At 39.3% G+C, this 21,108-nt stretch overlaps 2 protein-coding genes across 5 annotated transcripts; one reads left to right on the forward strand and one right to left on the reverse strand.

Moving 5' to 3' along the window:
* Positions 1 to 495: 495 nt before the first annotated feature.
* On the reverse strand, positions 496 to 17,457 carry flvcr1 (FLVCR choline and heme transporter 1). The gene is made up of 10 exons (XM_015339144.2): positions 16,395 to 17,457; positions 13,843 to 13,987; positions 12,252 to 12,392; positions 11,279 to 11,346; positions 10,100 to 10,203; positions 9,186 to 9,296; positions 7,542 to 7,647; positions 6,606 to 6,717; positions 5,906 to 5,973; positions 496 to 5,010 (listed from the first exon to the last, which is right to left on the reverse strand). Exons 1-10 carry the CDS (start codon positions 17,067 to 17,069, stop codon positions 4,924 to 4,926), a joined length of 1,617 nt encoding a protein of 538 aa, XP_015194630.1. The 5' UTR covers positions 17,070 to 17,457; the 3' UTR covers positions 496 to 4,923.
* Positions 17,458 to 17,896: 439 nt separating this feature from the next.
* spata45 (spermatogenesis associated 45) lies at positions 17,897 to 20,547 on the forward strand. 4 transcript variants are annotated; one of them, XM_069198073.1, is made up of 3 exons: positions 17,897 to 19,447; positions 19,551 to 19,655; positions 20,291 to 20,547. In XM_069198073.1, the coding sequence occupies exons 1-2, from the start codon at positions 19,213 to 19,215 to the stop codon at positions 19,637 to 19,639; spliced, it is 324 nt and encodes a 107-aa protein (XP_069054174.1). In that variant the 5' UTR covers positions 17,897 to 19,212; the 3' UTR covers positions 19,640 to 19,655; positions 20,291 to 20,547. The 4 variants fall into 4 exon arrangements, with proteins under 4 accessions (XP_069054174.1, XP_015194632.2, XP_069054180.1 ...); XM_015339146.2 differs by having other exon boundaries at positions 19,551 to 19,595; XM_069198079.1 differs by lacking the exon at positions 19,551 to 19,655 and having other exon boundaries at positions 17,897 to 19,501.
* Positions 20,548 to 21,108: the final 561 nt, after the last annotated feature.

A 21,108-nucleotide genomic window follows, 5' to 3' on the forward strand; every position in this document is an offset into this window, starting at 1 on the left:
AATTCATATCAATTTAAGCACCTACATTTTGAATACATGGCCCTGAGTGAAATTGGCATTATAATACAAAATGCTCAAGACTTTTGCACAGCAGTATCAGATACAATGTTACATTATTATTCACCTCACCTATGCATAGTCCAATCCTAATTTAACAAAATGTAGAAGTTGAAGTATTTGTCTTCATTGTAGTCTGTCTGCTGACAATAGTTAAAAATGCTGTGCATTAGATAAAAAGACACCATTAAGCTCCTTTAATGCTAACTGTAGCAAAGATGTTTAGACATGAAGTTTAGACATTTTTCTATAAAGGGCAGCATGGTCAGCACAGACACAGGTGTGTTACTGGGGAATTGCATTGTCATATGTTTACACTGAACAGACTTTCTTACAAAATCGCTTTCAAGGATTAGGCATTGAAAACACATGAGCTCTTCTTTTGCAGTTGCAAACTGTCCTTTGTCTTTCACACAAATAAATCCTGGACACAAAAAGTACATTAAGCATTTTATTAGCAGCGGGAAATTTGAGTGTTGACCTCTAAACCATACAAATCCATCTTTCCGTTTTCTATGTAGGGTCACGGGGGAGCCGGAGCCTATCTCGGCAGGCAATGGGTTCAAGGCAGCGTACACCCTGGAAAGCATGACAGTCCATCACAGGGCAGACACAGACACTCACACACTCACACTACAGCACATTTTGCCATGGATTGTGAGAGGAAACTAGAGCACCTGGAAGAAATCCAGGTGAACACGGGGAGACTCCATGCAGTCCACTTCATGCAAAGTCCACGCAGATAGCATGCCAGGTGCGTAATCGAACCCAGGACCACAGAGCTGCGAGGCAGCAGTGCTAAGCGATGTGCCACTGTGCTGAACAGTCAGGCAAATGTTAAAGAATAAAGGAAAGTAAGAACAAAGGTACAATCCTTTCCCTTTCCATGAATGACTAATTTATTTAGAAGATTGCTGAAGGGACTACAAATTTGGGAAGCCTGGTTCCAGAATCCACACTGTGCGTTAAAGTAAGACTGACTTATCTACTGACTGACTTATTTACTGTATCTAGTCTGTGCTTTTTAACCTCTCACACCTGCTCCAAGTCTCAAGAGCCAGTTTCCACTGCCAAGGTCTTGTCCATCCAGATCTGTCTCGCTCATGTCTGTCACACGACTCCCATCCTTTGTCTTGAGGGTGGTGAGCCCATACAATGGCTCCATGTGGCCATGTCAACCTCAGCGCGTCCAGGTTCTGTGGATGGCCTGGCCACCAGGCGCTCGACACCGAAAACAACCCTCAGGCCTGACTCCAGGAGTGGATTCCGGTGTCTCTGATCTGGTTCTCTCAGTTCTTAATGGATCCATTACCGGAGTCTATGGATCGTTCTTTGTCTGGCCCCTCACCTTAGACCAGTTTGCCAAGGGTAACCCTACCAGGAATGCAAAGCTCCCAACAACATAGCTCTAAGGCTCCCGGGGGCACTCAAACCCCTCCACCACGTCAAGGTCACGATCCCAGGAGGGGTAGTCCTGCTGGGACATTTCAACTCTCACGTGGGGAATGATGGAGAGAGCCAGATGGGAGTGATTGGGAGGAACAGCCTCCGTGATCCAAACCTGAGCAGTGAATTGTTACCGGACTGTGATAGTCATGGACTGTCCATAATGAACACTATGCTTCAACACATGGTGTTTAGAAGTGTACTTGGTACCTGAGCACATTGGGTCATAGCTCAGAGATCAATGACATATGTTCTGGAAAACATAGGTAAACAGAGGGGCAGAGCTGTCAACTGGACAGGCTGTCAGCTGGACAGATCTGGGACTCTCAAACAGGAAGTGAGGGTGTCCTGGGATTGCCTGTCAGATGCCTCTGGGCGGATTGAGTTCAACTCCCAAGTCCAGAACAGCATCTCCTCTATCCCAGGGGATAATGGGGACATTGAGACCAGTCCAGTCTCTGTATTTGTGGAGCGAAGGGTGTGTCTGCATTCTTGGCGCTCAAGGTGAGTGTCAGACTCCACCAAAGGCTCCTGTCCTGTTCATGAGTTCCATAGACAGAATATGAAAGCTCGGCCAAGATTTGGAGTGTATCCAGTCTGGGAAACTGAGGGTTGCATCTCCGCTGTTTTCCAATTATGTTACCCTCTTTGTCTTGTCTGACTGTGATCTCCGTAGTGCAATGGAGACGTCCGAGACAAATGTGACATGGTCGGGATGAAGGTTGGCACCCCTAAATCCGAGGTCATGGCTCTCTCCTGGAAAAGAGAACCTGCTCTCTTCAGGCGAGAGGGGAACTGCTGCCCCAGGTGATGGAGTTTAAGTACCTCAGGGTCTTGTTAATGCAAATGCTGTCCTGACCATGGTGGTGAAGTCGGAACTCAATTTTCGGATGAAGCTCTGTTTTCCTATTGATCTAGATTCCCATCTTCGTCTATCATGAGCTTTGGGTAGTGACTGAAAAAATGAAATTGTGGGCACAAGCAGCAGAAATGAGTTTTCTCCGTGGGGCTGCTGGGCTTATTCTCTGTGACGGGGTGAAGCACTCGGCAATCCGAGAGGACGTAGGAATAGAATCATTGTTCCTCCGGATCAAAAAGAGGAGATGAGATGGTTCAGACATCTGGTGAAGAATACCCCCCAGGCCCCCCTGCTGGAGGTGTACCAGGCACAGCCCACTGGGAGTCCCCCAGGATGAGCTGGAAACTGTTACAGGGGAAAGGGAAGTCTGGTCTGCCCTGCTTAGCCTGTTACCAGTGTGACCCTTACCCTCACTGAGTGGGTAGAACACGGAGGATGGAAATTCGTGAAGGGATAAAACTGATTTCATTTTTATACAATGATTTTAAAAATGACAAAAACTTCATAGATAAAATAAAATCCTTCTCCATTCCTTTATAATTTGAACAAATGTCATCCTCACATGAGGTACCATATAGAAAAAAAATCTTAAACCCAGAACTACCATTATTAAGTTATCTGGCCAACAATTTTATACAAAATAAATTCTATGTACCCATTTATATAGCAAATAATATTACTGGAGCAACAGATACAGAACCTTTCTCCAGGGCACACAAGTACACTGGACTCCCAGACTTTTTAGTTATAAGTCCAGATCCCTAGTTAATACCCCACAATGTTGTTTTGACTAACAATGCATTTTGTAAAGGGCAACAGAACTAAGGTTGACTTTGGAACAGGTGCAAATTGTTAAGGTGAAAACTCTTTAGGTTATCACAGTGAAAGGTAATGTAAATATATATATATAATTTTAGTTCCAATTAATTTATGATTAAGTCTTTATAGAGCACAAGGAATATGCTGTACTTAGTGCTTCTAGTTTTTGGAATCTATGTTTCAACCATGTACTGTATATCACTTTAAACAACAATCAGTGTTTTTTAAATTTTCTCTCCATCTTAATTAAGAGAAAAGGTTTTCAATGCTTAGTTCCAGCAAATCATTAAACTTTTAAAGGTGGTATTTGTGATATTCAGATGGAGAACACATACCCTGTTGTTCTGTCATGAAATTAAGTTTGTGAGATGGTCCCCTGTTCAAAAAGTGCTTAAATTAACAAAATCTAATAGATTAAATAACAAATACTTTCTGTTGTAGACATAATAAAACAACATTCCGTATTAGTAATACGGAAAATGTCAGCTAATATAAACCCTTTTTCAATACCGTTTTAGTCCAATATAGGGTTATGGTGAGCCTGAGCCTCACCCTGTAAACAGTTTGTGCAAGGCATGATAATGGATGGGACTCCAGGGGAGTTCCAGTTCTCAGATACACATGAAAAGAGGTCATCAAGCCCACTTGGAAGCTAGTATCAAGTGAGGCCAAGAAACTCATTCAGTTCCTTCTTGAAGAAATACAATGTTGTTTGGCAACAACAAGGCTGGTAGCATGTTCTGTACTACCACAACCCTTTGCACACAGAGGTGTCTCCTGCTCTCAATTTTAAATGCACTTCCATGCAGTTTCCACTTGTGGAATCTACATCCACAGCAGGAAAAACACACAGGACCATTCGTTAATCCAATCAACGTGTCTCTGGGAGACATACTGTAGCAGTGGTAGAAATCACATATAGCTAATAGGAGAACATATGAGCTCCACACAGAGCATGCCCCAGGCTGATATCAAACCCAGGACCCAAGAGCTATGAGACGGTAGTGCAATCCAACATTCCACTGTGCCGCTCCTGCAGCAAACAACCTGTAGGATATATTAGGCTCCTGAAGGAATGAAATCTAAAGTCAATTGGATTGAGTGATCAACAGCATGTTACCTGCATTCCAACAATTAGCAGTCCAATTAAAACTTAACTTAAGAGCAACTAACTTTACCAGAGTTTACCAAATTTTTGTGGTTTAATTAATAAACCAAATCAATAATTTCAAAGGGACAGTTCATAACACTGGAAAAAAGAAGCCCTATTTGTACTTTTTTAACTGTTACAGATCAATAAAATTAGCAGACATCTCTGATTCTCTAAAATACTCCTGTTTGAATATTATCACTCTTTCTTCTCAGGAAACTTTCTATGTCTGGTTCTCTTCATCACCCCTCTCATCAAGACACCTGTCAGTCCTTAACAGTGACAAGTACTCATCAGCAGCTTAACATTAAATAAACGCATCTCTCTTAAACAGACTGCAACAAACAAGCAAATAATAAAAAGACAGGACTTTAGACCTAACTAAACCAAGAATCAATTTCCCAAGAGGCAGTGCAAATCGTCTCCTCCGTTGCCCAAAATAATTTTAGACACAATGTTTATTCTCAAAGAAACAGTACAGTAATATAAATTAACATTTTTAAAAAGAACTTCAAGTAACCTCAGGCAAGTTTTTTAGTAAGTCAGATCTGATCCACTTTCCTATGGCACCGCTTGCTGTGTCTCCTGGGATTCAGAGGGAGGTCTCACGAGAGATGTCCGGTGAAGAATTTACCATGATGCCATTAGCTGATTGGTCACAAGGGCACTCAGTTGGAACCTTCAGGAAAATAAGCAGAGGACATTAAAGGCAGAAATCTTTCATTTCCTAATGAAAAAATATGCCCTGATATTTCACGTGAATGCACTGCCATCTCTTTGTTTCCCCAATTAAAATACCCAGCTCTACTTCCAGAACAATGTCTGAAAACCACCTGCAGTTCTATCTCTTTCACTGGACCTCTTAACAATGAAAGAGTGTGAATGATCTAAACATCAATTTATTTATTTATATGTAACATTTATGGTCTGAAAGGTAACCAAGAAATGCCACTCTTTAATTGGACGACATATTATTCTGTATAAATGATCAATAATGACGTGAACACATTTGACTGCCAGACCTCTCTGCGAATTCAGCTAACTTTATGCAGTTCTAAGCAATAACATGTAATGCCACCCAATTTTTTGTTTATCTTCAAATTAGAATACATATGGATATAAACTGTACTGTATATACAGCGGTGAGGTGGCTCTGTGTCTAAGGATCTGCACCTGTGGCTGAAAGGTTACAGGTTCATATCCCATGGCTGGCAGAGGAATCCTCCTCCGTTTGGCCCCAGTGCCTGTAAACCCAACTGCTCCAGGGCTGCCGTATAAATGGCTGACCCTGCACTCTGACCCCAAGCTTCTCTCCCTGTCTGTGTCTCATGGAGAGCAAGTTGGGGTATGTGAAAAGACAAATTCCATATACAAGATATTGTATTTGGGCAATAAAGTGATCTTATCTCTTATCTTATAGAGATGCAATACAAGGTACAGAATTGTATTCTACCGTATAAATTGCATGGAAGTTAAATGAGCTGTGATACACCAAAAAAGTAGTACTAAAAAACTTTTTTGGTTGATAGCTCACATTGGTTGTGATGACTAAGGAGAGATGTCACATGACTTACACTTTGAAGAGATTTGTTGCCAATTCCTATATTGACGTTGTGCCGTTTCAGTTCAGATTTTATTAAGGCTGGAAAAGAAAGGAATTAATTAAAAGCTTAATCACATCAGTATGAAGAACTGCTAAAAGCAAATTGTGTCAAGAAAGCAAATATTCTCAGAATCCTGTTCTCCGTCTCATTCCAATTAAGCATCGAGGAGTCAGTGGTGAAGGAAGATATCTTCGTGGTTATGCAGATGATTTCAGGCACCGCTCAAAACATGCGCAACAGAAAGAAATGCAGCATTTTTCCGCTCCCCAAACTGCAATGTGAATAATTAGTTCCCATTCATACAAACTCCTTTTGATTTATATTCTTGCTTCTTCAAAACATTTAAAAAACATTGCAATTTTAGTTAAATTCAAACACCAAAAACATTCATTAATAGTGAACAGTAATACAAAACTGAAAATTAGAATAGTGGATTGTGAAATCCCCATCAATGCATTTTGGTTATCATACACTAATAATTGTATATTCTATATATTTTATATTATTAATAATTGTATCATTTATCTGGTTTGTTCCAACACATTTTGAAAGTAATGTCATGTCATGAATGAATGTAATGAATAGACATGTCAGCAGGCATTAGGATACGGAGGACTGAAATACAGTCTGTGAGATTCCCTCATAGTTAGATCACAACAAGGCCACCAACCTGTTAAAATCATGCCTATGAAGATCCAGGCACAGAGGAATATATTCCCAATGAGGGGACTGTAATCTGTGGTGAGCTTCCCCTGTATAAGTGTGAAAATGATCCCAAATATCTGGAATGACAAGATGATGTAGCAGTGACAACATGTGTGAAAGAATAAGACTAAGAATAAAACATTGGCTAAGACACAGCCTTTGAATAGTGGAATGTAAGTATCACTCTAAATACTCTTGGTAGACCCTCGTGTACACTTTTCCGTTTTCTAGCAAGTCATGATTCAGACTGATTAGGTTTTATTATTTAAATGCACAACACATCATTAGTCTCAGTGAAGGGATAACGCTTGACAAATGCAAGTTTTTAAAGAAAATAACCTTTCCTAAACAACATACAATAAGATCAATAGACTGAAATCGTTTTGAGAGTCACTAGCATGTTGTGCATTATTGATTTTTAAGGTAATGCAATTTCTAATAGTAAATTTAAAATTTTGAAATTAGAAAATTTAGATTTTCAGTACTACCTACAGTACCAATACTACCTACAGTACCAATGGTACAGTACCAATATGAAATCTTATTTTTTAGGGTCTAATACAGAAAGTCACATGCATTCAGTAATGCATTCTCGGAAAAACTACAGATTCATTTAATGTGCCGTTAATGTTTGAGAAAAAGAATTTTAAAAGAGTATTTCTAAAATTGGATTAGTTTAATTTACAATACATTTGTCCATACAATTAGGCCTCAGTGTTCATTTGGTTCTACGTAGTGACCAGAAGGCTGTGACTGCCCTGCTATTAAAAGTTACGCCAATCGACTTACCAATAAATCAGGCAAGTTTTAAATTTACAGCAGAAAAAATACACATCTGCAGGTAGGATTTATTCTGCAGCTTACTGCTCTGTTTGTAAGTGTAAAAGTTTGACAGATTTACCTGCGCAAAAGCATTGAGGAGACCAGAGGAAGTTCCTTCTGATTCTGGATATGTAATTTCCACACCAAACTCAAACCCCAAGGGCAGGTAGCCAGTCATGAAAAACCTATGTATTAAAGAAGCCATAGCAGTCAGTAATGGTTGCTATTCCCTATGGGATACCTGCTATTCTGTTCATTCCACATTTCATTACAGAATTGTGAAGCCTTTATAGCATAATAACATAATAACAACACACAGGTTGCAAATCATGAATGCTTCCGCCAGGCAGTCCCTCCTTATCTTCGTGCAGTACATGGGTCGTAGCCAAAATGTTGCGTTAAAAACAAAAACTTGGCGATTACAAACTGTGTAGGTAAACAAAGTAAAAATATTTGTAAAAACAAAAAAAAAATGTAAATGTGGCAGAAAAAGTTTTCTTTTAAAATCGCAAGACCTAACACCTCTCACGTGGAAGAAAATAAATTCATGTAAACAATAAATCTGTTCCCCAACCTGCATCAGTGTTACAGACAACTAATGCTGAGGCAACATTTTTAATATGTCACTATTTCTAAGCTAATTTATTACTTTAATTAATGTGAATTAGAGCATAAAACAGCACAGCCTTGCAGTGTTGAGGTCCTGGATTCAATTATGGACCAGGGGTGCTACCTGCGTGGAGTTTGTATGTCCTCCCCTTGTTGTGAAAATTGGCCTTGGTGACTATGTGTGTGTGTTTGTGTCTGTGTGTGCCCTGCGATGGACTGGTGTCCAGGATGCATTCTGCCATGTGCCTGTGACTTGCTGGGATAGGCTCCAGCTCCCTTGTGCCATAGAGTGGTTAGAAGATGGCTGGCTGGAATAGGGTAGCAATTCGCACGTACATTGGATAGGACGAAGCAGTGTGTTTCTGATGATGCACTGTCCTGTCTCACCTTACTTGTAAATCTGGTATCCCAAAACTGATCGCTTAACTTCCTGTCCAGATGTGTAACCCCAGATGTACCATTCACAGACCCACATGGATCATAAGGCAAGATACATTATTAACATTCATTATTGAATGCAATATATTTATATTTATAATGTGCCATACAAATGTTTGTGTACTGTTCTGGTTTGTTCTTTGTATATGCTGGACTGTGAGTAACTTTTCTTAGTGCACTTCTCACTGAATGTACTGATTGTTTTGTATTGTTGTATTATTGTATCATTTCGTTACACTGTGCTGTGTTAAGCTGCTGTTGCACTGCAATTTCTCTCATGAGATCAATTAAGTATCTATCCATCTATTTTTCTGAAAACTTAGTATGATGCTCCTCGTGTTTTGACTACTGATCCATTGCAAGTTATATCTTCAGAAGACACTAGCGTCTTGCTCAAAGACGTAACCCCAGACTCCGTTTGGGGACTTGAACCTCTGCTCAGAGCTCTAATGACTATTCCACAATTCTCCCCTTGAGATCTTGGAAAAGAAATCCCTTTTGGAGTCTGTTCTATTCAAAATGACCGCGCACGAGTTCGTTTTCTCACACTTTTACGTACTCTTTCTACCTTCTGTCGCTGAACTAGCCCCAGTAAAATAGCTGAACCAACAGCAACAGTCCAAGGTATTCACTTGTTCATCACTGAAGAAAATGCCCGAGTCACAGACAGCCTTACCCAAGGACTCCAGCTGTGATGAAGACCGCGATCAGGTAGCCCAGGTCCAGAGTGAAGGTAAACACCAACATGCAGATGAAGGACAGGATATAAACTATTAAGGTGGTCTGTCTGAAAAACAGACATAATACAGCATTAGTTCAGGTGGGTAGCTGTATCAGCATGTGTAGGCTTCACAGGAACAAGTAATAGGTTTATTCCATGCTGAAAAGAGAAAAAAAGGAAACCAACTGTGACACCCAAAGAAGGCTCCACAGCTGAAATGTTGGGTAGCTTTTTTTAGCAAAGTGCCAGGTACAATTAATGATGAAACCAGCTTCAATAACATGACTGGTGAGTATGTTCTATACTCCTGCACCCTGATTATGGATTTCAGACGTTACATCACACAAAGAACGTGCAAAACATTGAAATGTGCGAAACTTTGAAAAAGTTAAAAATGAGCACAGTGCAATTGTGTGTGGGCAATAAGTCTATTAATCTCATTTCAAAGTTGAAGCAGTACATGATCTTGTTAGTTCCAGAACAATAAACCTCCTGTTCAAACCAAATTCCTGAGAGACTTACAGATCAGGTATTAAAGGCTCATTACAACTAAATTGAGCCTCTGTAATTTATATCCATAACAGATTTTGTAAGACATAAATGCCCTGTTTTTGTAAAGGTATGCTGGAATTGTACCTGACACTTGACTAAAACATGCTACCCATTTCATCTCCTATCTTTTGTAGCACTACTTATTAATGACTTACTGTAAGACAGTCCATGAACTCTCAAAATCCACTCTATGAAACTATTCCAAATCATAACTCCTTGTGGATTTGGGATGCCTTTCATAGAGAAATCTGAAAAATAAGGTAGTCTGTATTGTCCTCACATCCTGTTTGTTAACAAATGAGTAAAATGGTACATACTTGTAAGTTTTAGAGTAATCCAGCCACAGCCCACAGATGATAGAGCCCACCATTCCAGCAACTACCAGGGTTAACCCAATCTGTCCAGCTTTCACTTCTGCGCCCTAAGTGGAGTGGTCATATTAGTATAAATAAGCAGGTGTCAACACCCTAGTTAGAAGCCATTCTTACAGCATGCCTTTGAGCTCATGCCACGTTAATGTGCTTAGAAAAGCATTAGTGAAACTGTGGCCAATACAAAACTTATAATTGCAGGGCTTCTGCATTTCAAAAAGTAAACATAAAACCATAATAATTAGGTCTCCTCATTCAATCCCACTGATTGGAAAGGTTTCTCATGCCACATCATGCAGACGATTAACAGCAAGAAAAGACAGAATGATCAGTTGTCATTTTATGTTGAGAGATTACAGACGATCATAGTGGGGAAACTCTGCACAATTCACCATGATTTAAAAGTGTTTGACAGTCTGGACTAGGAATGAGCATCCCTCAGACTGTGAGCAAATGTGCTTGTCTTTAGCTCAGTAACTCTATGCGTAAACTCTCAACATGTTTTTCTAACAGTTCATTTCAGTTTCTTCTGAACTTGCCTTGGTTTGAGTATTGGCCATAAACTTTGAAGACTCTACAGTAACCACATGGTGCTGAACATAAACATAATATCCCTAGGAGTGACTGAAAAAGTGTTTGGAAGTGCATGCAATATATATGATAAATATTCAGGAACAAGTAAAGGTTTATTCCATGCTGAAAAAAGAAGAAAAGAAAGACGTTTCATCTGTGGATTGCCATTTGGGTGTGACTCCAAAAAAAGGCTCCACAGCTGAAATGTTGTGTTTCATATCTTCTCTTGTCAGCACGGAATAAATCTTTACTTGTACATTAGCCTACACATGCTGACGCAGCTCCCTACTTGAAAAATATTCATGTTCAAATATTTCCAAACACCACCCGATAGTTCTCACGATCAAAATATTTCCTTGTGTAATGCGAAAGGAATAGAATAGTACTGTAAAAAAGATTTAAGATGACTGGAAAACATTTTCATGAATCTTACAAAACCAAAAAACAAATGTTACAAAATGTACAAAGCTAAAGATATGAAAAGCATGACTGCTTCCAATAGTTCCAAATAAAAGTGGAAATTAGCATTTCAGCAGACAGAGTCACACATACCTCATAGTGTGCAATGATCATCTGATTCAGGAGTGTTGAAACTGAATAAAAAGAGCCTGTCATTATACCTAAGACAAAAAATTAGTTATGTTATTTTCATTTTTGTAACCTCATTTAAGATATAATCTGAAAACGTGCTCCTACATAATGCTGACTGTTAAGGGCACACAAGTTAGGTTTGTTCTACTGCCCAAATGTTTCAACCTTAATTTACTTTATTCCAAAAGAAGTAATTTGTCGAAACATGTGAAAATAAAGAAAAGATTGTGATCATCAAAAGGTCTCATAAGTTCTAATAATGTGACCAAAATAAAATATACTGTTAGGTGGATGCAATATATGCATCAACCTGATTAATAGCAAATGACTGTGAAGAACTTAAGAAAACAGGTAATAGAGGTCTACAAAGCAGACCATGTGAATCTCATATTCCTTTCATGTTACTTCAACCCCAAGTTAATATTTCAAAAGCTGTGAGAAAAAGGAACATTAAAACCAGGTTGCCAAATGACAGATGCAACCATTAAGAAATGCTCTGTTATCTGAAAGAAATCAAAGGTTGGTCTTAACCTTACAAAAGACAGGAAAACCATTCCTTTCAAAATTGAAATGCATTTAATTTATAACAGGACAAGAAGAAAGCAGTGCAAAAATAATTATCAAGAAACCAGGCAAAAGAGCACTACATGCTAAAGTGTGGTGAAGAAGAGTGCAATTGCTGTGAAGCAGACTGAAGCAGAAAGGGGTTTGGTGAATCAATGTGAAACAAAGGCAAAGCAAACGATATGCAATGTGTACATACTCTAGAGCCACAGAAAAGCTTTACAAATGACTATACAGATTTTTACAGCTGGGGTTATTTATTTCTAGTTAATCTCGGTCGGGGAACATCTTTTTCCAAGCCCTGTAATAAAGAAAAGGCTACATTTATGTTGAAGAGTTTAAAGCTAAGACATTAACTGGAAACACTCACCATAGCTGACAAGCAGGAGCAGAAAGGGACAGTTCTTGAACAGGTTGACAATAGACTGCTTGTAGGAGTAATCTTCAGGAGGACTGTCGGGCAGCACAGCCTGAGCCTGACTGGGCGGGAGTGGAGGCTTATCTTTAATTACTATAAAATCAAAAATAAGATAAGGATTTGCAGGAAATGTGAAATGCTGCTTCACAGACATAGTGATTCACTGCACTGGTATTTCCAATATCATCACCCTTGTGATCACATATAAGAGCCTTTTTATAAAGGAATAATTCCTCTGCTGTTACAGCTTCTGCGCGTAATAATGAAGGCTTATTTTATTTTCATGTACATTTTCTTGTTAGTTACAAAATACGTGGGATTTTGGAATGGGCAGATGTGCGATAGGCTGGACAAGACATGTCCTGTCTGTTTTGACTGCTGTGCTGCTAGAAAGAATCAGTTCTCTTGACTCTGAGTTAACCTCTGCTGTGTGACACCACAATACTTATTTCAGGCCATCGTCCTACAAGGGGATGATACTAATACTAATTTAAAACTAATTGCATACTTAAAAATATAGTGAATACAAAGTCTTTAAGCAAAGTCAAACTGAAATCTCCTAAAAGGAAATCTAATCCAGGCAACAGCAGCAAAAACACTGAATTTCAACTACTGTTTCACCGTGGAAGATGTTGAATCACTGTAGAATTTGAGTGTCGCCCACTGTGAGTATTCTTGTCTTCAATAGAGTAAGGAGACTTAAATCAGCAGATCTCGGATTATGTGTTTGACTATACAGTACTTATACAATAAGCCCTCGCGATAACCTGAAGCTAAGCCATTCTGTCCCTTATGCATGAATGTGAGAACCTTAAAGCCTGTGCAATCTACACACCAGAGTGGGCGCATATGACAATTTCAAAAGGTTGTTACATAGTACTTCACTGTGAAAGAGTAGCATGAGTGATTTGCCCAAAGATACCTAATTATTACTATCAGAAGGAATATATAGCATCTTCATATTCAAATCCATCAATTTTATACAAGGCTAAGTAATTAAGTAATGTGAATTTGGTAATTAACTATAAACAAATCACAGTTAGGGCAGTTTTTAGGCTTAATCCCCATGCACACAATTCTGCAATATTAAACACTTGTTTTGTGAAAATTTGTATGCAATCCTGCAAAATTTCATAGTGAAACAAGATGTATCTAAATTAAATGTTACTATTTTTGTCGCACAGCATTACTAGAGTTCTAAACTATACAGTACTTGCTAAGACCAGAAAGCAGACTGATTATCCAAGACATAATAATCAATCACAAAACCCTGCAAGACAACCACAGGCATAGAATTTGAAGCTTTCAACAGATCTCCGACCAAAAGTGAGTACTGTACCTTGCACACTTTTTACAATGTTGTCCATAGAGGATAAGAATTTTTGTACATTTTTAGTACAGAAGTAACAGTTGAGCCAGGCTCAATGAATGACCTCTCATCTGTGACCGTTCTTATGTACTTTTTGACCATGCCTATGCGGTTTTAGGCAGACATTTTTTAAAGTTCTTCTTTCAATGGGAAAAAAGCATGTGATTTACTTACCAAAAACTGTTAAAATAAACAGCAGGGTTGAAACTGCAGCTGTCCCATAAAACATGATGCTGATATTGTGGCCCATGAGATTTTTATCCTCCACTGTGTTTGGTACCAGGACTGGTGGTAGTAAAAATCCAATAGCTGTGCCAAGCTGGGGAATAAAAATATACTGCTGAAGACAGAATGATAGTTTGACCTTCCTCAGTTAATACTACCATAAAGCACTGGGCTCTATGTAGCAGAGAGCACCAGACCTCTGGGTTTTAGGGAGATCTTTAATCACTGGTAAAACATTTTTTTATTCTTTGCTAATGAAGTCAATAATTGCTTAATTACATTTTACAAGAACATGGGTTTGTAAAAAATGAAAACCACAGAAATCAGGGCTATAAACCTTTACCTTAGTATTGAATATACTTTTACATTTAAAAAATGTTTCTAAATTATTATTGTTTCTACATAGAACTAGATATTGATATCATGGACTAAGAGTCTCTGAAACCTAAAACTTTGACCCCACACTTTCACAATGCAAAGTCCATACTAGAGCACAGTGGCTCATCAGTTCGGAGTTTATCCTGGTTACTGTTGCTTTAAGCAGGCTGTAAAGATGAGACACCCTCCCCCTGGACCAGAGACCCAGCAACGCCGGTGCCCATCTACTATCTGGGTAGACAGGAGCATCTGCGGTATAGAATCTCACCCAGAGACAAAACAGCAGTGTCTGCATGTCAGCCGTGAGTCCAGAAGCTTACCCATTAATCTAGGCTGTCCACTAAATCAATTAAGGATGGTCTTTTTAGACACATCAACTGAAGCTTAATAATAATTGGGGAAGAAAATGCTGTTAAGTATGAAATGACGTTGTGTTGCAATGGTTAAAGCTCTGGTGTGGACTTGTAACTAGGAGGTTGTAGCTTTGCATCCTGGTTGGAACATGGCTGTTACGCCTTTAATCAGGATTATTTTATTAGAAAAACTTGTATTTAAGTATTCATTTTGCTTTGGGGTGGTGTTTTAAGATCCCACCCTGCTCCACTTGCTCAAATTGTTGTTGTATTGATCCATGTGATGCCTCCAGCATCCACATGCTTCACTCCAGGATAGATGTAGAAGTCAGGACAATCCCTAGAGCTTTCACAGGCTACCATATTAAATGAGTGAGCCGCAGGACCAAAAGCACTGTTCTCTACTGATTCTTGGTATTGCGCTGTAAAAAACTGTGGAAAAAGCCAAGTTGTAATGAATAAATGTTTCAGCATAACTAAAAACCTGGGGTTATATCCGATTCTGGCTTAACATTCGACCCACACGTGCAGCATATTGTCGAAACATCTTTGTTTTCACCTCAGAAATATCACTAGACTACGCCCTATGCTAACTGTGGCTAGTAAGTAGATTAACACATTTGTGTTCTTTCAAATTGACTACTGTAATGCTGTACTCGCTGGGGTATCCAAATCTTCTTTGAACAAACTGCAGTATGTCCAAACTTCAGCAGCCAGAATCCGGATTCTGACCAGGTCTAGTGCAAATGATCACATTACTCCTATCCTGGAGTCCTTGCACTGGCTTCCTGTCAAATTCCATGTGGACTTTAAAATCCTCAAGCTCACCTACAAGGCTCTGCATGGCTTGGCACCTCAGTACCTGTCTGAACTATTATCGCCCTACTCCCCGCCTCGCAAACTTTGCTCTTCTAATTCTGGTCTCCTTACTGTCCCCAAAGCCCGTCTACATTGTATGGGTGACAGGGCCTTCTCCTGTTATGCCCCCAAGCTCTGGAACTCTCTGCCCAAGGATATAAGAGAGTCACCTTCTCTAAACTCCTTCAAATCCAGACTCAAAACCTTCTTCTTTAGAAAAGCCTTTACTTAACTGGTTCCATTCTTCACCCCTCTGCTTTTCTTAGTACCACCATCCACTGTCTCCCCTGTATATTGTAATTGTGTTTTATCTTGTGTATTCTTTTCATTTATTGTTGTTGTCATTCTGTAAAGTGCTTTGAGAAGCCACCTTTAAAGGCACTATATAAAATAAAGTTCATTATTATAAAAAGGGCAGCACATCAAATTAAAAAGCATGCCTCATATTAGAATATTAAAAAAGAATATTCTAGACCTTCAGTCAATAGTGTAAATTATTGCATATTTAGATTTAAATTATTTTTTAAACAATGTATAGCTTCAGGAATAAAAAAAAAATACAGCGAAGGTCAGCTATTATGTCCGGCTACTGTGATGGAATAATACTATGTTTTGCAAGAATGTATTTCAAACCTTTTAATATGCGTTTATCGAGGGATGTCCAAACTTCACAGAAACCCCCACAGGTGTGCGGTAGAAACACTATGCTGAAGAAACAATAGATGCATTCCATGCTGAAAAGAGAAGAAACGTTACGGCTGTGGAGCCTTCTTAGGGTGTGCATCGTTTTCTTTCTTCTCCTTTCAGCATGGAATAAACCTATTGTTCCGTTGCAGCCTACGCATGCTGACGCAGCTACTAACCTGAACTAGACTGAAGAAAAAGTTAGATATGATGCAATACTGAACCAACCTGGTTGCCTAAAACAGCGGTGGCACAGGCTGTTGATACTTCCTTAGGGCCAAACCACACCGACGCAATTCTGGAAGGCAGTCCGAGGATGAACACCTGGGCTATGGAACAGATAATCTGCGCACACATGGTCACCACGAACAGGTCGGGACCCACACTTGCGCATTTCACCCACGCCCCAATGCAGTTCAAGCCTGATCCCAAAAGAGCGGTGATTTTCAGTCCTTTTTTATCCAGCAGCCACGTTGCCGGGAATATTAAAGGCACATAGGCGACCATGTAGACCACTGACAGCCAGTCAATCTTGTCGCTCGAGACGTCGTAGTAGAAGGTGAAGATATTGGTGATGATGCTGTACTGGATCCACTGAAAGGCGTTGACCAGGGAATAGAGACTGAACACCGCTAAAACAGCAAACCTCCGGCAGTAAAGTTTGGTTTGCAGAGGTTTCTCCTGTTCGGGAAGCATAGCCTCCTTCTCATCCGGAAGTATCTCTTGTTCGGACGCGCTAGCATCCACTACGATGACCTTAAATGTCCCATTTGTATTCTTACACGGGTCCTCATTCAACACCAATGTCGTCTTCTCCCTCGGTGTCTCGCATGTAGCCGTGTCATTTTCGTCAGGTGCGCTGCCATGCCGCTGATGCTCCTGTATTATCTCGCCTGCCACCATGACGATGCAAAAGAAACGCGCACACTTTTTCTCTGCCTGATACGCAAAGAGCTAAAACAGAAAATCGGAATTGCTGCTATTAAGCGTTTTCCAGATTCAAATAAAGAAAAGAGGACGAAACGCGTAAACGGAACATCCCTTGACGAAGACGAATACAAATGTGAAAAAAACTTTATTCTTAATTAGATCTAAAAATAACTACTGACAATCGAGTTTAAGGATCCTACTATAAAAAAGTGTACATTCAGGCTGTTTAGAAACGAGACCATCGTAAGATGTATATCGCACAGCTGTAGCGAAAGAACCTTATCTGTAAAAAAATAAATAAAAAATAAAACTGCACTCAAAAGTGATCGAACATACTAACAGGATTGCAGGCTAGTGAAGCGATGAGGGTTTGTACACGATGCCAAACTGCTACCTCTATTGTCCACGAGCGCCTGCAAACTGATTGGCACAGCAATCGACCAAATGTTGCGCGAGACGAGGCCTTCCGATGCGCAAAGCCACCAATGGAAATAAAGAGGAGTGCGGAGCTTCTACTGACAGCAGAGGGAAAAGAGGCGATAAAGATACTGCATTCGAAGTGAAATGTGCGAATTACTTCCAATACAGCAGGGGCGATCCTGGCATGGATATGGATACATTGCAACACCTTTCAAATCAGTTATCCGAAAAGCGGACGTTCATATTTAATGATTTAAACCAAGAATGATAGAACTTGTATCATTTAATAGTTTCATTTCGCAAAAATTGAAAAAGTGCGTTTTTAATTCGCTTAATACCAGTTTTGTCTATAGATCTATGTAGCATTAGATACCCATGAAATACTATTTTCAATTGAATAACACAGCATACGGAAATGTCTCGTTTAAAGCTACTCCTAAATAATTATGTGTTTTAGGCAACTGACAATATTGTTGACAGTTCCATCTTATGTATGAAAAGATACATAAGAACCAGAAAATGGAAGCTCCTGCAGGCATTAACTTTAATGAAGCCCTAACAAATGTCCGTATGCTTTTCTTCTTATCCGACACTAATCCTAGTTTAGCCCAGTATCGTAGTACCTACTGTAGCAAACTGAATGTTTAAGAGGCACTCAGCTAGACAGCTATTATGTCCAACTTCACTGCAATAAATTGTAGGGGTATCGTTATTTACAGGAAGCAGGAAATCTATTTGTCAGGACCCATCTTAACGTCCTTTTTACATACTGTAAATACTTTGAATAGTAATAGCGAAACCTTTGGTACCTGAAAGCTATTTGTAAATTAAACAAATGCAAATCTTGTAGCACAATTATGACTCACGAGCAGAGGCGGTATTTCAGGAACTAAAAACACTGAACCGGTTAAAGCCAATAAATAAACACGTCTGTCATCGTACTGTTAATTTGTACAGTGACGAAGTTGACGTATGCTGTGACAACGTTGCAATAGTTCAAAAGCTCTTTAATTATGTCTATGTTATAGACCATGTAATTCTAAGCAGCGCTTTGGGACAAAACGACTACGTTCTGGAACTTTCTGAATAAAATCGTGGTTAATATATCACGAATATGATCGGATTCCCTTAAGAACCTGTGGCTTTTACTGTAATGTCCAGTCTTCACGTATTTAAAATGTAAGCAAATGATCTGATGCTTTTGTTTAACCCTTTTGTAGCTGGGTTATTTATTTTTGCGTTTCTTGAGTATTCTATAGTTTTATAGGTACTTGCACATGTTACACTGGTAAAAACCTGCATCCTAACTGGTTGATAACCACATCTTTATATCTTCTAGAAAAAAAAATCACACTTCCAAATAAAGTGATAATTAAAGTGATCATTTTAAATTACTACATCGACTACATTAACAACCACAAATTAGTTCATCCATTTCTTAATGTATTTCAGGAAGGTAATGTTTACCATCACCTCACAAATAATGTTAACTCTTTTCACCGGCTGAAAGTCTTTCTGTTAAAGTGTAACCCCGCGCCACAAATCAGTCTTGCTCTGGTTGCTATAGACGCGCATACTGTAGACTCGGGTTTCAACTTCCATGGCAACATCGCGGTGCTCTTCTGGCTACTTCTTCATTAAGCTACAGTGATCGGCAATTCCGGCAAAACACAGGCGAAGCAAACACGAAAACAAGATGTCCCAAGATCCGGGGCAGGCTCTGTACGAATTAAACATGCAGAGAGAGACGTGGTGTCGGGTGGAAGCAGATAGCAAGGGGTTCTGGAGGCGAGCGCAGAGAAAACATTTCGCCCGTCATTTACAGTGCACTTCCGATCTCAATGCGCACAACACGCACAGCCCCAGTGACCGGTCTGCGTGGATGTCTCACGCAGCGACGATCCCGGAGAGAAGACACTTCCCCGAGAGCTGTAAGAATCAGAGATTTACGAGCGACGTGCAGCATAACATTACACTACTTTTTGGTCAGTTCACACAACGACATGTCTGTTTTTTTTTTGTCTTTGTTTCTAGATATGACCTTTTGCAAGTCAGTAAAACATCAGCAAAAATTAAAAGGTGAAAAACTCCCAGCACAAACATGTAGACTCAGTATTAATTAAATAAAACGCAAAAAACGTAAGTCATTCAATAAATTAACTATATTAGATCATTTAGAAAATAAAAAATAAAGAGAAATGAAATAAGGAGCTAAGGAGCTTGACAAGTCAGATGTTAGTTTTCCCCTCTTCTGTACAACTGAAGGGTTTACAGCGTAAGCGGTAAAAAAAAAAAACAGTTATAACTTACAGATTGTTAACACACATACATGTAATACTTAATCAAACTTAAAAAAACATATCAATGATGTAAATCTTGCACGACTTTTCTTCTCAACTTAATCCTACACAACGAGTACCAAACACTGAATTTAACGTTTGTGAATGCAGGACTTACTGTACAAGAAAAGCTATACGCGTGATTGAAAAAAAAAACATTAAAAAAAGAAAAAATAAAGTAGCCGTAATTCCATCTGACGTAAGTTAAGTCCTCTACCATAAGTCCCAAAATAGAATCAAACGCAAGTACTTTGCAGTAATTGATTTATGTTTTCTTCTAAGAAGTACAGATACAGTATATTTTTGAAACACCTCAGATTGGTGTAGCCCCTTCAAAATATAAAAATACTTTTTTTACAATATATTTGATACACAAATGGTCCTATGGAGTTAGAACTTTTCTTTTAAATTTTGATTTTTTTTTTATCTTTACAGATAAGGTACATCTGGTGTGACCCTCCCAAGTAAAGCTACAGCTTCCAAGATGTGCTGGAGAAACAGAAAATGTTTAAAATTATGTATCCTTAACTTTCTAAATTGTGTATTGGACAAGAGCAAAATGTTCCAAAACATATGGAAAAAAATACAGCAATTTGTATTACTGGATAGCAGATCAAAAATGTAATTAGTATACTAGCTGTAAAAATGTCAGAATAAGCCATTTGACATAATAATAAAACAAGCAAAACATGTGTCTTCCATCATGTCTCCAATTATTGCAGGCTAAAAAAAGTACATCTAATAGTAATCATTATAGTCTATAGTAATAACACTTATATTGCACTTTTCTGGACTCCAGAGTGCTTTACAAGTAATGGGGACTCCCCTCCACCACCACCAATGTGCAGCCCCACCTGGATGATGCGACGGCAGCCTTAGTACACCAGTACACTCACCACACATCAGCGATCAGTGGGGAGGAGAACAGAGTGCTGAAGCCAATTCACAGATGGTGATTATTAGGAGGCCACGATTGGTAAAGGCCGATGGTAAATTTGGCCAGGTTTATTTTGATGGCACCAGAGAGTTGCGGCCTCAGTTTTATTGGGTTGTCCCATCTGGAGAATGGCGCCTTTTTTACAGAATATTGTCTCCGTGATTATTCTGGGGCATAAAGACCCACACAGGCCACAGGGTGAAAACTCCCTATTAGTTCCAATAACACCTCTTCCAGCAGCAACCTTATCTTTCCCAGGAGGTCTCCCATCCAGGTACTGACCAGGCTCACACCTGCTTAGCTTCAGTGGGCTGCC

This window comes from Lepisosteus oculatus, chromosome 2 (genome assembly GCF_040954835.1).
Source record: "Lepisosteus oculatus isolate fLepOcu1 chromosome 2, fLepOcu1.hap2, whole genome shotgun sequence".
In the NCBI taxonomy this organism is placed as follows: Eukaryota; Metazoa; Chordata; class Actinopteri; order Semionotiformes; family Lepisosteidae; genus Lepisosteus; species Lepisosteus oculatus.